The sequence below is a fragment of the Hippichthys cyanospilos genome, chromosome 20, assembly GCF_059441005.1.
Source record: "Hippichthys cyanospilos isolate Australia breed blue-spotted pipefish chromosome 20, RoL_Hcya_1.0, whole genome shotgun sequence".
NCBI classification, from domain to species: Eukaryota; Metazoa; Chordata; class Actinopteri; order Syngnathiformes; family Syngnathidae; genus Hippichthys; species Hippichthys cyanospilos.
In genome coordinates this window covers 13,556,253-13,571,760 of record NC_142388.1, presented here as the reverse complement: position 1 = coordinate 13,571,760, position 15,508 = coordinate 13,556,253, and the positions used below count along the sequence as shown (strand labels likewise).

The 15,508-nt window shown below is 37.0% G+C and overlaps 1 protein-coding gene across 3 annotated transcripts in view; it reads left to right on the top strand.

Annotated features, from left to right (window-relative positions):
- opn5 (opsin 5) overlaps nt 1-15,508 on the top strand; it is a 47,751-nt gene that overhangs the window by 17,940 nt on the left and 14,303 nt on the right. For all 3 annotated transcript variants that reach the window (XM_088403534.1, XM_088403536.1, XM_088403537.1), the window contains exon 3: nt 4,127-4,246. In XM_088403534.1, coding sequence (XP_088259660.1) covers nt 4,127-4,246 — 120 coding nt within the window. The remainder of the gene's footprint in view (nt 1-4,126; nt 4,247-15,508) is intronic.

Sequence of the window (15,508 nt, the reverse complement as noted above, 5' to 3'; positions counted from 1 at the left end):
GTGGTCAAGGTGGTGGATTCAGCGTGACAACCACATCTTAAATGACTGCTAGTTTGTTTAGTGCAGCCATCACATAAAACGTGCAGGAACAAAAATCGATATTCATTTGCCTTGGCAGCGTGGCACTGTCCTCGACTCCTGCTGTGTTAATGACTGTTCATTTTGCACAAACATGTGCCAGTGAAAGATGTTTATTCAGAGAGGAGTGACTTAGGCAGAGAAACACATTCATCCATACCATAATTTATCATCTACAATTTTCCCCATTTAGGTCTAATATCGATGCTTCCACTTGAAGAAGGCTTCTTTACTTGTAGCTCAAACAGGATCGTCTTTCCTCTTCATCATTTTCTCCGTCCCCATAATACAAAAGTGTCATGTACGTGCGCTCGTGCTCCGGTTTGTGTCAATCTCACCCGCCCAAGTCTGATTCAACCTCTACATTACTTTCAATTAAATTTCACCCTGCCTCATCCAATCACCACTGATAAAGTTCTCCCCCAGTCACTTCATTAAGACAAACAACAACAACAACAACAACAATAATAATAATAATAATAATAATAATAATAATAATAATAATTGGAAAAAAAAAAACCTCACTCTTTTATTTTAAATTTGTTCCTGGAAGCGTATCTCAACGTAATGATTGTGAGGCGTTTTAATTGCCATCATTTTTTGCAACAACAAAATGTCATCTAAAATAAAGTTCCATTGTTAATTTCAGGACGCAGAAAAATAAACTTTTTGCAACTTACTTCCAAAATGTCATATTTCATTATATTTTATTTTACTACATTCGAAAGACTTGTGTTTATCTATAATAATAATAATGTCTGTGTAGTGTAATGAGGTGGATGGATAGATGGATGGGTGGATGGATGGATGGATGGATGGACAGTGGTTACTTCAAAACTGTAATGCATTATTTATTACTTTTTACTGTCATTCCAAAGTAATTAATTACATAGACATATATAATATTACTGTATTTGAAATGTAAGGTATTACACTACGATTACATTACTTTTACATTACTGTCACCAACATGCCTTGAAATATGGATTTTACACTCATTACACATCAAGAGGCAGGACCTTAAACTAAATTTAAATGAACTTAACAGTGCATGCTCAAAATGATACCCAAATACCTGTAAAAGTTATTGCTCCATTGGACAACAATACACCATTGTCATTTCAAGGCAACCAAATGAACTGCCTTCATCTTATTAACTGCTTCAGTTAATATTAAAACTTTAAAGGGTTTAGGAGCATTTTTTGAGGGCTACAAATTATAATGTATTGTAACACGTGTTACTCTCATTTGTGCCGAGTAAAATATTACTAATTTATAAATCTATTTATAAAATATTACTAATAATACTAATTTTTTATGTGTAGTGCCTTACACTACCGTGTTACAGCAAAAAGTAATGCATTACAGGAATTACATTACTTTTGTAATACTAATGTAATACCCCCAACACTGTGAATGAATGAATGAATGGATAGATAGATAGACATATACTTTTAGATAGATAGATAGATAGATAGATAGATAGATAGATAGATAGATAGATAGATAGATAGATAGATAGATAGATAGATAGATAGATAGATAGATAGATAGATAGATAGATAGATAGATAGATAGATAGGGAATGTGTAGAAATCTCATTCATGCTTATTTTAATTCATTTTCATGAAAAAAAAAATGTCACCAGAACACACACAATTCAAAGTTCAGTTAGTCCATAGGTGTCAAAGCCTAGTTCTCGAGGTCCAGTGTGCTGCATGTTTTTGATGCTTCCCTCCCGAGCACACATGGTTCAAATGCTTAGGATAATGTTCAAGCACTTGTGGAGCTTGTTGATGAGCTAGTCATTTGAGTCAGGTGCTGTGGGGACAGGAACCTAGAAAACAGAAAAGGCTCCGACCTTCAATGACCAGAGTTTGACACCTGTGAGTTAGCTGTGTGTGTTTTTTTTGTTTTTTTATTTACTTCTAAGGTTTTATTGATATTGAACAAGATAGAGTGGTAAGCACATCCACTTTATAGTTCCAAGTCCCGAGGTAAATTCTAACTCATTCAAACTTCCCTGTGTGGAGTTTGCATGTTCTCCTCGTGCCTGCGTGGGTTCTCTCCAGGCACTCTGGCTTCCTCCCACATGTCTCACATGTTAAAAACCTGCATGGTAGGTGTATTGGACATGACAAATTGCCAGTAGGTGTGATTATAAGTGTGAAAGTTTGTTGGTCTCTGTGTGCCCTGCGATTGACCGGCAGCCAGTTCAGGGGTTAAAGGGTCCAGCTGCTATAGAAAATGAATAGATGGATGGATGAACAATTCACATCAGACTCATTTTTATGAGCGTAATCTAGTCTGTCAGGTTGGAATTGCTGTAGCATGATGTCATTAGACCCTGGAGGTCTTCCGCTTACAATTAGATTGATTTGCATTTCGCTTGCAAACAGCCAGTCACAGTGATTACCATTTGCACTTGGCAAATGCTGACACATTCATTCAATTTGTTGGTAGTAAAACAATGAGTCTTATTTCTTTTTAAATAATGTCTTTTACCTTAATTTGTACCTGCTAATTTATGTAAATAAGTGCTTGTATGTTTAGCATTTTTACTTCATTAAACCATGACAGTGATTGGTCTCAGAAACAATGACTTCTCCGCTATGTAAGATGGTGGCTATTACCGTAATTTCCCAAATATAGGACACACCTGTATATCGGATGCAAGCTCAATTTTAGGGTCAAATTCTGGTATATACTGTTACCGTGTATAGGTCACACCAATAGTTTTGTGACAATGTCAAATCTATAGCAAAGCAGAATAAATCTCACCATTGTAAATTCCTCATGCAGTGATCCCTCGCTATTTTGCGCTTCCATTTCCGTGCCCTCAGTCTGTGATTTTTTTAGGGGAAAAAAAAAACAATGCTGTATTGCGATGACACGCTGTGATGGTTTCTTGCATGACTATAACTATAAATGCACTTGCCAATGGCCCTCCTCGGACGTGGAACTACTGCAGTACACATATTTACTTAAGTCCCAAATGATTAAACCTTATAGACTCTACAGTAAGTGGACAGTTCCCCCTTTCCTTTGAAGTCTCGCACATCTGCGGTCATATTAGCAGCAGCCTGGACGTTGAATTAAAGTCAGATCTGTACATGAACAAACATGATAACACTGGAGAGTTTACTCTTGAAATACCATTTTAGGTAAGAGATTTCCAACCGTTCCAACGTATTGATAGTGCATTTTAGTGCTTAGGTTAATTTAAACTTGAATTTGTCACCCATGGGTCCCAAGGTGTTGGTAGTGATGTTAAAGAAAGAAGTAAAAATGTGATTTATATCGAAACGAAGCTGGAAATAATCAAGAAACACAACAAAGGCTAAGTAAGCTAGGCTACCCTCACTATGGAATATGGCCATAACAAGCTCTCACGGCACTCAAAGGTAAATAAATCCTTTCTAGATTTTTTATTTATGATGTTATTTAATTGTATACAATTGTATACCTAGGGTTTTACATGCATTTGCTATTTAACACAGGTTTGGCTTGCCCGGCGTATGGCGAATTTGCTTTACGATCCCAACCACGAAGATTAAGCTCGTAAACCGGGGGCCCACTGTATGTGTGTGTGTGTATATATATATATATATATATATATATATATATATATATATATATATATATATATATATATATATATATATATATATTTATTTATTTTTTGGGAAAAGTGAGAGTGCTATTTTGCGGGTTTCACTGCGAAAACATGCAGCACACCCCAGGTCTGCTCAAATTGATAAACTAAACAGTGTTGTAATTTTGACGTCACTATGAGGTTGTCACATTAATTTTTCCAGAGGAAAACGTGGTCAGTAGATGTGTGTTTCAGAATGTGGGAGAAAGAAAACCCATTTATACACCCCCATTCATGCAACACACCCGCAGATTAAAAACCTTGAACCAAAGACATGAAATTTGGATGGTTGACTGTAATGCCTAAAAACCCATACAAAATGTAGTAAGTCACAAATACCGCAGAATGTCAGCATTAAGGAACATGTTTAACACCTTTCTCTCTCTCTTACAGGTATTATGTCGGCCACAGGAAATGGATATGTCTTGTACATGACCATCAAACGCAAAACTAAGTTGAAGCCTCCAGAGCTCATGACTGTGAATTTAGCCATCTTTGACTTTGGCATATCAGGTATCTTTCACTTTGTCTTTTTTGGTGCATCAGCTTTGAAAGACAACGTTCAAAAATTACCCAAACATATGAGTACAGTTTCGCTAAATAATTTTGCTCTCGATTTTAGTATGCATTAGAATCACAACCTATTCCAACATTTACTTAACAGGATGTGAAACAAAAATATAATTAAAAAAAATCAAATTAAGTTTTTGACTGGGTTATGAGCCGGGTCGTATTTGGGTGATGAACCACATACTCAGAATTGAACACTAATTGTTTGGTGATGAAGTGCTGGCAAGGGGAAGTGTAATTAATCCATGTCCTCTTTGAAAGTGCTTGCGGGTGCATCACAGTTCGTGAATTGAAAGCATTTTTAACTGTCAGTTGTTTTTTCCATCTTACCAGTCATATTGTTGACCTGATTTTAAACAGATACAGTATGTTTTTGTTTATTTATGAGGATCCATATATGATCAGATTGATCGAGAGATAGACACACCTCTGTTAATGGGACAATGTGTAAGACTTAGACTGTTTTTCATGAAAAGGAATCAATTAAATAATCATACATTCAAAAAACTTGCAAATAAATGTGCTCTTAACGATCAAGAGTATGTTTTTAAATATAAAATGAGCTAAATCTCACACTGTCTCTTTAAGAGCAGGATTAGAGTAGGATGATTTCAAATGAAATAAAAGCAGCTGTAGGTCATCATTCATATTTATTAGTTTGCCTTCACATGCTCCAATTTCTTAACAGGAATCGGGTGATCTGAACTATGTTTACAATTCAGTCGTGCATTAGAAACTAAAGAGAATTGATTTGGAGCCTCAAGCCTGACTGCCTTCACAAGTGTTGCATTCATCTTTGGTTTCAGTTACTGTTCAAATTTTTCATACGATTGTTGGAATCCTGTGGGAATGTAAGTCATTTAGTTTTCTCATTTCTGTTGGAGAGCTTTTGCTCATTCTGTAGCATTCTGGACTAATTGCAATCACATGGACCTTTTGTTGCATGATTCTGTGTTTATATGCTGCTTGTTTGCTTGACAAGATTAAATAATATACACCTTGCATGCCTACAAATTGGAATTCTTCCTTTACTTGTGGCCTAATTCCCATGAAACCTTGAACAACATTTTCATTGGCATTTTTTGTGCCCTCAAGGTAAAGATGGGCAACTCTTTACTTTTGCCCTCCAGGGCAAGCTTACAATATTCAGGAATGTGGCAAGAATGCGGTGGACAGCATTGCTCTTTGCTGTGCGTTTCGGCGGAAGAAGCTGGCATGCCGTAGCACACGTGACACTTTTGTGACAGAAAGTAGACCACAATCGTTTAGTCTTTTTTGCCCCCTAAGTTTATCGCAAACATATACAAAATACCGTAATTCCCCGAATATAAAACCCACCCATGTATAAGATGCACCCATAATTTGGGGGGCAAATTCTTGTATTTTCTATGTTACTGTGTATAAGACGCACCCACACATTGGCAACAGTGTAAAAACTATAGCAAAACAGAATAAATCTCATCTTCGTAAACAATAATTATAGAAACAACACAAAAATGTGTTCATATCTGTGAATTATATATTTGTTGTGCGTAAAGTTAGGTGCGTTCCAGATTTCCCACATTGTGAGCAGTCAGTGAACGCAGGGCCAGTGTAACATGAGTTGTTTTTGCTTTTCCGCGCAAGGCGGCAAAAGTTCATTTCACCATAAATATTCGATTTTGCGGCATTTATGATTCACCAAGTTTATGACTGTGTGTATATGCCAAAAGTCATCAATTAATAAACAAGTCGAATGGAATACCTTTTTGTCTGCTTGAACCGTAGCACTCGGATGCTTACCTTGCAACCCTTAATTGAATCAGCTGGAGACATCATAACTTTTACATGATCCTCTTTTTTATTAATATTCCTGTGTGTGAACGAGGTTTCAGCCTGCTAACCCTAACCCACACACACACGCACTTGATGCACTTACTATAAATAAGATTATTATCTATAAAAAGTGTATAGATATACCTAAACCTGTATCCTTTTTAAAATTCGTGCAACAACAGCCCTGCCATTGGTGTGAACCTCACAACAACTGGAGGAAATTGTCTCTTGTGCAGACACAGTCGGGACCATTGCCAATAAATCTCATTGACTTTCAGTGAGAGGCAAAGTCCCAGAACAGGACTATACACTCAGTTAATTGCAGCTATTAAATTTAATCTTCACATCATGATGGTATTTTGTACATTGATTCACTGACAAAGTTGTGGTTCAACCAAGCTGACTTTTTTGCAGACAGCAGGGGTTCAATTCTTACTGGTGATAGTTTGAATAATTTGAAGTGAATGAATGTGACACAGAGCAGCATAAGAAAGCTTTCAATTTTTTTCTCTCTACTTAAATTATATGTAGAAATGGTTTTAAAAAGTACAGCAATTAAGCGTTGTGCTCGTTGTTTGTCTCTGGTGTTGGTTAGCGGGATGTTGACCTTTTTATGCAAAAGCCTGAAGTTTAATCAATTAATCAGAGACAGTTTTTGTGGAGGGTTAAAACCCTCCAAAAGAATCCACCCATGTGTTTGCCTCTCAGCTAATTTCCTAGCAGTTTCTGCTCACAAGAAATATTTGTTGAATATATTGCCTTGTGACTGATGACACCATATTAACAATCAGATTCAATGAATTGATTCAGATTTGACCGCAACATAAACCCTGATAAATATCAGAATGTTCCTGCTTGCACACATTCAATGACTGCTTTAGGAAACATGATTGCTGTTTCAGTCTAACAAAAAACAACTTCCACTGAAATATTTAGGATACAGGGTTTCAAATCATCTTTTGTTGAAGAGATGTATCGACAAACAGCAAAAAGCCATCACATTTTACACGTACTATATTGAATCATAATCCCACTGAGTCAAAATGTTCCTTTTCCTTTTCTGTCCATATCGAAAATGGGACTGACTGGCAAACTTGTTCAAAACTACTTGCATGTATTGTATTTCTCCAAGTACAAGTCGACCTCGTTTAAAAGCCGACCCCCCTCCTTTTTTTAAAATTCAATTTGGGTGAATTTTACAAAAATGCGATTAAAAGTCTGACTTTAGTGGCAACATAGATCATGACCATCTAATTAAAACACACATGCTTGTTGAAATGACAAAATTACAGTACTTTAAGGTGCATGTCTTCAGTGCATATCGAATAACATAGGCTTGTGGTTATAGGGGTGGAGGAGGTGGCGAGGCAATGAATGCGTGCGTGTAGACGCAAATGCTGAAACTAATAATGTTGCAAGAATAAAACGATTTGAAGTTCCAATGCTTTATTTTTTGACATAGTTGAATGTAAATTCATTTAAAAGCCCTCAAAGTCATCATCACAATCCGACATGCCAAATAGCTCCTCCCATTTAAATCCTGGACGTCCTCTCCTTCCTGCTTGTCATTTGCTCAAACATCTTCGGTACTCCTCCATGGGCAGTCATCTTCGGACCCGTCCAATTTGTTTGAAATGGAGATCTTCGAAGATGATTTGCTGATCATCTTACTTGGGACTGTCTTGACCCAAGGGACAACCCTTGTGATATCAGAGCGTGGAAGTTTGCCCTTCACAGTTTGTCCCCTCACCTGTCGACATCCATGCCAGCTCGTTCAAGCACAGGCTCAAGGGCTGGATACTAGTCAAGCCATCTTTTCCTTTTCATAAGGCATCAAAGTACGCTAAAAAATGATTGCACACAGCCTCGCGGTTGACAACAAAGAGGCAATCAGACAGTGCTTGACGAAACTGCATTTGAAAGTGCCAAAACAGCTCAAACGGATTCATACTATTTAGAATTAGAGGTATGTATAATCATTGTAAGCCTTGTAAATGACATGGCATTACTTATTTCGCTTTCAAATCAATGTTATTCAAATTGGTCTGGTTTTGAGATATACACGTATAAGTCAACCCACCCAAAATGGAGGTTGAAAACGAGGGGAAAAAAACTCATCTTGTACACGATTCTTATAAGCATTGGGATGCTCATTTACTACAATTTAAAATAATGTAAAAATGACAAAAGAAGATAAAAAGAGACTGATCCCTTTCCTGTCGGCTTCTGTGCTACATCGCTAGCTGTGCCATGATGTCACCACGAAGCCCATTCTGGAAAGGCAGGACACACAAAAATAAACTGTGGAGGAAATTCAACAATTGCAAGCGGTCTTGTCATGGTTTGTAAACATGTGTGACGCACGACTTTAACTGTAATTGTAACCTTTTACTTTGCTGCTGATGAATGGTGTTTGATCGTCACAGATCTGGTGATTATTTAAGCATTAAAAGTGGTTTCTCCCAATGGTGGGTCCAAATTCCATTAAAGCAAATTTGGGCTGGATTCAAAAGCTTAACAGGCCCCCTACTTTGCCGATGCCTGCGCTAACCACTGGTTCTGTATAAATATTTCTTCCTGGTTTGTAACTACGAAGAAATATTAATACAGAACAGAACGCAAAAAAAACAAAATAAAACAAAATAAGATAAAATACAAACACAATGTGTAAAAACTCTAATTCTCAAACGTATATTACTCAAAGACATTTTACATTTGGGCTATGGTTTTTCACATATTATTTTGGTACTGCAATTTTCTGTGAAATGTTCGATATATTGTTTGACTTATTATTGTTTCATCTTATTTTATACTGTAAAAGCTATGAAATTTATAGCTAGCTTTTAAATGTTTTTTTAAAAACATATTGTTTTTATGGGAAACAACTTGTTCCACAAAACAAAACTTAATAGAGTGTTTTCACTTCATCTTTCACACTCTCAGTGCGTTGAGGTTCCTTTCAGTATTTAGTGTCAGTATTATACCTGACTGTACATGATGTTGTGCATCCTTCCATGTTGTAACTAGAGCTTGTGGATTGGAGCTACACACTGTGCGTGATTAAATCACAGGTGTGAAACTCCAGTTCTCAAAGACCGGTATCCTGCATGTTTTCCGCGTTTCTACCTATGACACACCTGATTAAAATGATTAGCTCATAGGTAAGCTCTGCAGGAGCTTCAAAATTATTCTAATCATTTGAATCAGGTATGTCGATGAGAAAAAAATGGAAAACATGCAGGATACCGGCCCTTAAGGACTGGAGTTAGACACCTGTGATTTAATGAGTCAGAATGTGTAGCACTGTGACTTAAAGTCAAAAGAGTCTGACTGCACCATAAATGACTGATTTTTGCCTCATTGCTGATGCATCAATCAGTTGTAATTCTTCAAATAATAACTAGCTTTTGTCAGATGGAAATTTAAAAGAGGAATGACGAGACTTGGTATATATTTTTTCATTTTCGGTTGCAAATGGCTTAACACTTGATCTAACCAGCGCAAAGGAAAAATTAATTGAACAAGAGAAATGTTTCTCCAACATTCACATGATAATTCACCATTTCAAATTTGAATACAGAATGCAGCTGTCAAATCTGATTTCTTTGAAGCTCGACAGCAACCATAGCCTAAGGCTCTGTCAAACAGGATACAGTACATGTTAGTAACGATGGGAAGTTCGGGGTGATCACGGTCTTGATTGTCAGCTTTTCACGCTTAAATGAAAATGCGCTCAAATTTTATGTACTTGCTAGAAAACCTTTGTCTGCACACTACATTATGTTTTTGTATATCTTATTTGTATTAAACAAATATAAACTTATTATTCCAATACACATCTTTTATTCACCCAAAATAGACTCTGAATTTGCAGTTCAAACAAAGACATTCAATGTGAAGTCATGTAAAAAAAGATAAAAACAACGCACACACACCCACACATAAAAAAAATAAAACTATCCATTCAATACTTCATTAAATAAATGTCATGATATTTAAGTCAAATCAAATGAAAAATACTTTTTAAGATATTTCATAGTGACCTATAGTTCTCTCTTTATGAGCACAGCCAATATGAAATCATTACTACAAAGATTTGCAATCAAGGGTTCATCAACATAGTCCCTGTGACTTCCCCTAGGACCACTTGAATAGCTGCTCTAAAAATAGATCACCTGTGACAGGGTTAGGGCTATGTTGGGATTTCCCATTACTGTTGCAGAATTACTGTAATTCCCCAAATATAAAACACACTTTTTTTTTTTTTTTTTACAAAAAATGAACGCCAAAAGTGTGCGTGTGTGTGTGTCTTATGCACGGTAACTTAAAAGTTGGATTTATTTTTTTATTTTTTATTTTTTTACACCATCCGAGGAAGACTGATCTTTCAGCCACATAAGGTGAGTTTTGACGCACAGATGTGCATTTTTATATCAGCTGCATTCTTACTTACAATAATTACCGTAACGGGATGAGCTAGAGGGGACTTCAGTTGGCTGTTAGCATGGTTAGGATTAGCACCTGTTGCAACTAACAGCAGCTTGTGTTAGCTGGGTTTTTACAGCATTATTTTTAATCAAATAAGCGAGCAAACTGAACCAACGTCTGAGTCTATCCTTGTGCATACACAATACAGTGGGCCCCCGTGTTACGAACTTAATCCGTTCAGCGGCTATGCTCGTAACTCGAATTGCTCGTATGACGGGTGATCCAAACCTATGTTAATTAGTGAATGCATGCAACGCGTGCAAAAACCTTAGGTAAAAACGTCACGACTTTATACACATATTAAAAATTAGTAACAATCTACTGTACAGTTAAATTAAATAACATAAATAGACAAAGGAAAAATTACATTTACCTTTAGGGCGACGTGACTTGAGCTGGTGGTGGGTGGAGGCAAAGGGGAGCAGAGACGAACCCGCAGAATGTTTTTATTTATTTTCTTAAACAGAACTTTTCTCAAACGAGAACAAATTACCGGCGATTTCCTTCTCTTTAATCCATAATAGAAGAAGCCTCTCCATTTTGTTGTTGATCAAGGTCCATCCCCTGGCAAGGAAATTCTTGCCCTTAGAAGATTGCTGAGCGGTTACGGCCATACTCAGGAGCAAGGTTAGCTATGCGTGCGCCTCCTTCGTATTTTTTTATTATCTCCTGCTTCGTTTCTATTGTCATCATCCTCTTACTTCTTTCTTTACCACCACTTGCAATTTTAGAAGCCATGTCTAACAGATAAAGTTTGCAAAGTCTTCACAACACAGCGACCAGCTGTGCCATCAAGCGAGATGAAGGCGTTCGGCCAATAGCATATTGGCATTTCTGTGATTGACGTGACGCCGGCCAATAGCATATCCGCATCTCTGTGACTGAGACCGTGACTGTGACCTCATAAAACCAATAGCATTTCGCCGTGTCCGTGACATGCGAGACTAGTTGATTTTGTTGATGCAGCTAAGCGGTCCACGAACAGTCCACGTTCGTAAGACGAAAAATTCAGGGAGTTCGGAAACCAGGGGCGCACTGTACCAGATTTTGACCCCAAAATTAAGTGTGCGTGTTTTATATATTGTAGATGTGTTTTATAAAGCGGATTAAGGCGGATTAAGGTAATCTTTTCCTGCTGTGTTAAATCTTGGTGGATAATAATTTGTGAGAAATCAGTAATGTTATCAGTGTCTTCACATGAACGATCAATAATGTCATTTTTCCAGAAGTGTGTTTCAAACTGGTAGGACTTTGCATTAATAGGTACCTATAACAAATGTTGTAGATACTAATATCCTTCAAGAGCATATAATTTCTGTCACAACGGGGGTGAGGCTCCGAGTCTAATAAGTGGTGGGCCCCAAGCAGACAAGACGCAGGTGGATGAAATGAGAAAGGTTTTATTCCAAACTAATAGAGCAGGTAACACACGAACAAAGTATCAACTCAAAATATGTAAGAGCAGTTAGAAAGTACAACCAAAAGCGACACTATAAAAACAGTGTAAATAGATAGTAAAAGAAAAAACGCACGCACTATAATTGGAGGAGACGGATCGGATTGGAGGGCGCTGTTAGGATACGCGGACGCTAAACATTAGCGGGGGTGGGGGGGTACTCGGACGCAATTTTACAAGGATTTCGCGGGTAGCTACAACCGTCGCAATAAGCAATAGCCCGGCGTCCTTCTGAGGTTTTGGCCAACCTCATATAGTGGGTGGCTGATGCGATGCAGGTGCGCACCCGATGGCTCCGCCTCCTCCACTCATCGTGACAGCAAAAACACGGATTAGGTGTGGCGCGTGACAATTTCCTCCTCTATTGTTGTTATATGCATTTATACTACAGTCGAAGTGACCACCCTCATGAATTTACATTAGCTGTTGTAGAAATCACCGAAGTGTATTGATCCAACCTCACCAGGGCGTTGAGCATACTGACACTTCTGGTGACATTTGTTGACAATTTAACTTAATTGATGTGGCAGACTGGTTAGCACATCCATTTCACAGTTCTGAGGCCTCCGGTTCACCTCCGTCCTTGCTACTCATTTTTCCAAAATGATTGCCATCACATTACAAATCTATTCACATCAACACCCCCCCATTGAAGAATCATATTTAATCGCTGATTACGGACACTACGAAAACAGAGCAACACTGTCATTGTATGATATGGTCTTTGCGAGTTGCCAACATAAGATGCATGGTACATTCAGATGTTGTTGGACAATTCATAGTAAAACAGAAAAAAAGGCCATTGATTCATTAAACATTAATAACAGAAATAATAATAACAATAATTGTTATTAATTGTAGCAATTAGCTTGTAAAGAATTCTTCACAAAATTAGAAAAAAAATAGTAAATGATTCATAAAACTCCTCTGGAAATAAAAAAACAAAAAGAAAAGCCTTTCTCTGAAATGTGGTCCCACACATGAAGCACAGAGCTAGGTGGACTAAACAACTCCGGCACCAGTCCATGAGCCAGCAAATGAGTTAGCTAGTAGAATATTGCATGCTATAGTTGTAGAAATGGGCCAAGTTATATAACTGAAGTACCGTATTTTCGGCACTATAAGTCGCACCGGATCATAAGGTGCACCATCAATTAATGACATATTTTAAAACTTTTTCAATCACAATATAGTAATACTCAAAGTAATAACAATAATAACTCAAAAATTAACTCTAAACTCTCAATAGCATAATAACTCAATGTCAATATGAGCAACCTTGTTCAACTGTAAACACACAAAAGAAACAGGTAAAGCTTACTTTACCAGTTCATTCCACATCTACGAATCCCAATCTCAATATTGATCCATATATAAGGCCCACCTGACTATAAGGCGCACCATCAGCTTTTAAAAAAAAATTAGAGCATTTAGCTGCGCCTTATTGTGCGGAAAATACAGTACCTTGCTATTGCAATAGCAACAGATTAAAGAATTCTGCTCATTTCTAAACCAACACATTGGCAACAATGTAAAAACTATAGCAAAACAAAAGAAATGTTATCTTTTGTAAACACTTCATATTTTCTTCGTTTCATATCTGCAATTTATATATTTGTTGCATGTTAAGATAAGCGTAATTCACATTTCCCGCATTGTGTGAGGTCACTGAACAGTGTAATGTTGAATATACACGAAGGAGTTGTTTTTCCTTTTCCTCGCGACAAGGTTCAAGTTAGAGTTTATGATTTTGTGTGTATGCCAAAAAATCGCAATGAATATAAGAGTCAAATAGTATACCTTCCTGTGCGTGAACAAGTATGGACAGTGGTTCAGTCTGCTCGCTTCTTTTATTGAGAACAATGCCGTAACAATCTCAGCTAACACGAGCTGCTGTTAGCTGCAACAGACACTTGCTGCTAACAGCCAACTGACGTCCATCCTCCTGCTTGTCCCATTATGGTAATTAATCTAAGTAAGAATTCGGCTGATATAAAAATCGCACATCTGCAATCATACAAACTCAGCTCATTTGGCTGACGGATCAATTTTTTCGAATGGAGTCAAAAAAAAAAAAAAAACCTTTTTAAGTTACCAATTATACGACGTGCTCATAATTTTGGTCTCCATTGTGGAGTGTGTCTTATATTTAGGGAATTACAGTATATAGAGGGGGAAGGCCAACTCATGCCAAGACCTCAAGTATGTAAGACCACATAAGTATGGAACTACTGAGAACATTAAAAAACTATTTCACTGCATCACATCAGTTCAGTACTAAATGCTTCTCAGTCTTAGCTTATATTTTTAGCGCTTAACTTTGTACAGATTTTGTTCAGTTTAGAAACAAATGTGACTGCAGGGTTTTAAAAAAAAGCTGTTATTTTGAAAATAGAAGCTTATTCAAAGTCTTTGCCCTTGAGACAGTTTGCATTTTTCTCACATTGTAAAGTTAGACATGTTCCTTTACTTGCCCTGCAGCAAACAGCAGGAAATACCGAGATATTCAATACAACTGACTAGAGAAATAAATGCAGCATTTTTCCGTAGATGCTAAAGAAGCTGGTCCTTCGAGGAAGTGCAGGCGGCTCTGTCTTTTTCTGCACTGTGTATTGGTGTAGGCAGTAGAGTCAACCATTTCCTTCAGCTGTGTGTAGTGCTCGGTACTTTGTCTTAAAAGTTTATTGTACCGTGATACAGCAAAGGCGTGTTGCGATACGTATTGCCATACAGTATATGGGCAGTATTTGTTAAAAATAAAAAAATCTTTAGCAATAATGACTGAAAATAATCATAAGGAAGTTAATTAGGATAGATAAATTCAATTTATTCTTATTCAGAAGCCACACATGATTGATATTTATGAGCACACATTTAAATCTATTTAAAAAAAAGTAGTATGTCCATATTTTTTTTTTATTTCAAGCATGCCCTTGACTGTGTTTACATGTCCCCTCAGAGTTGAGAATATTCTTTCAGATGGCATTGATGTGGCAGGAATACTTAAGTTACACTTTGCTAAAAGTTCCAGCATGGAATACTGGTGACAGTGTTCTTCAACCATAAGCCTAAACAGATCTGTGATGTCACTCGCATTGGTACAAAAAAATTCGACAAAAACCAAGAAAAGTTCTCTCATTATAAATTATCAGTGAAACCTCAAGATACGGTCGCTTCCATACAGGTTGTTTTTCTTCATATTACGAAAACTACTTAGCACATAAAATAAACAACACAAAATAAAACAATACAAAACTTGAAATCTCAAAATTTGAAATTAAACACAACGTGAGATTCTACTGTTTGTTAATATGGCTACTCAGATATTATTGCGCTTCTCGGGAACACTTAAAGCAGCTTACTACGGATGACTTGAACACTGTGCAGAAGCCAGAGATATTACTACAGGGGCAGAAAGGAAGGAAATGCTATCTTCGTGTCATATA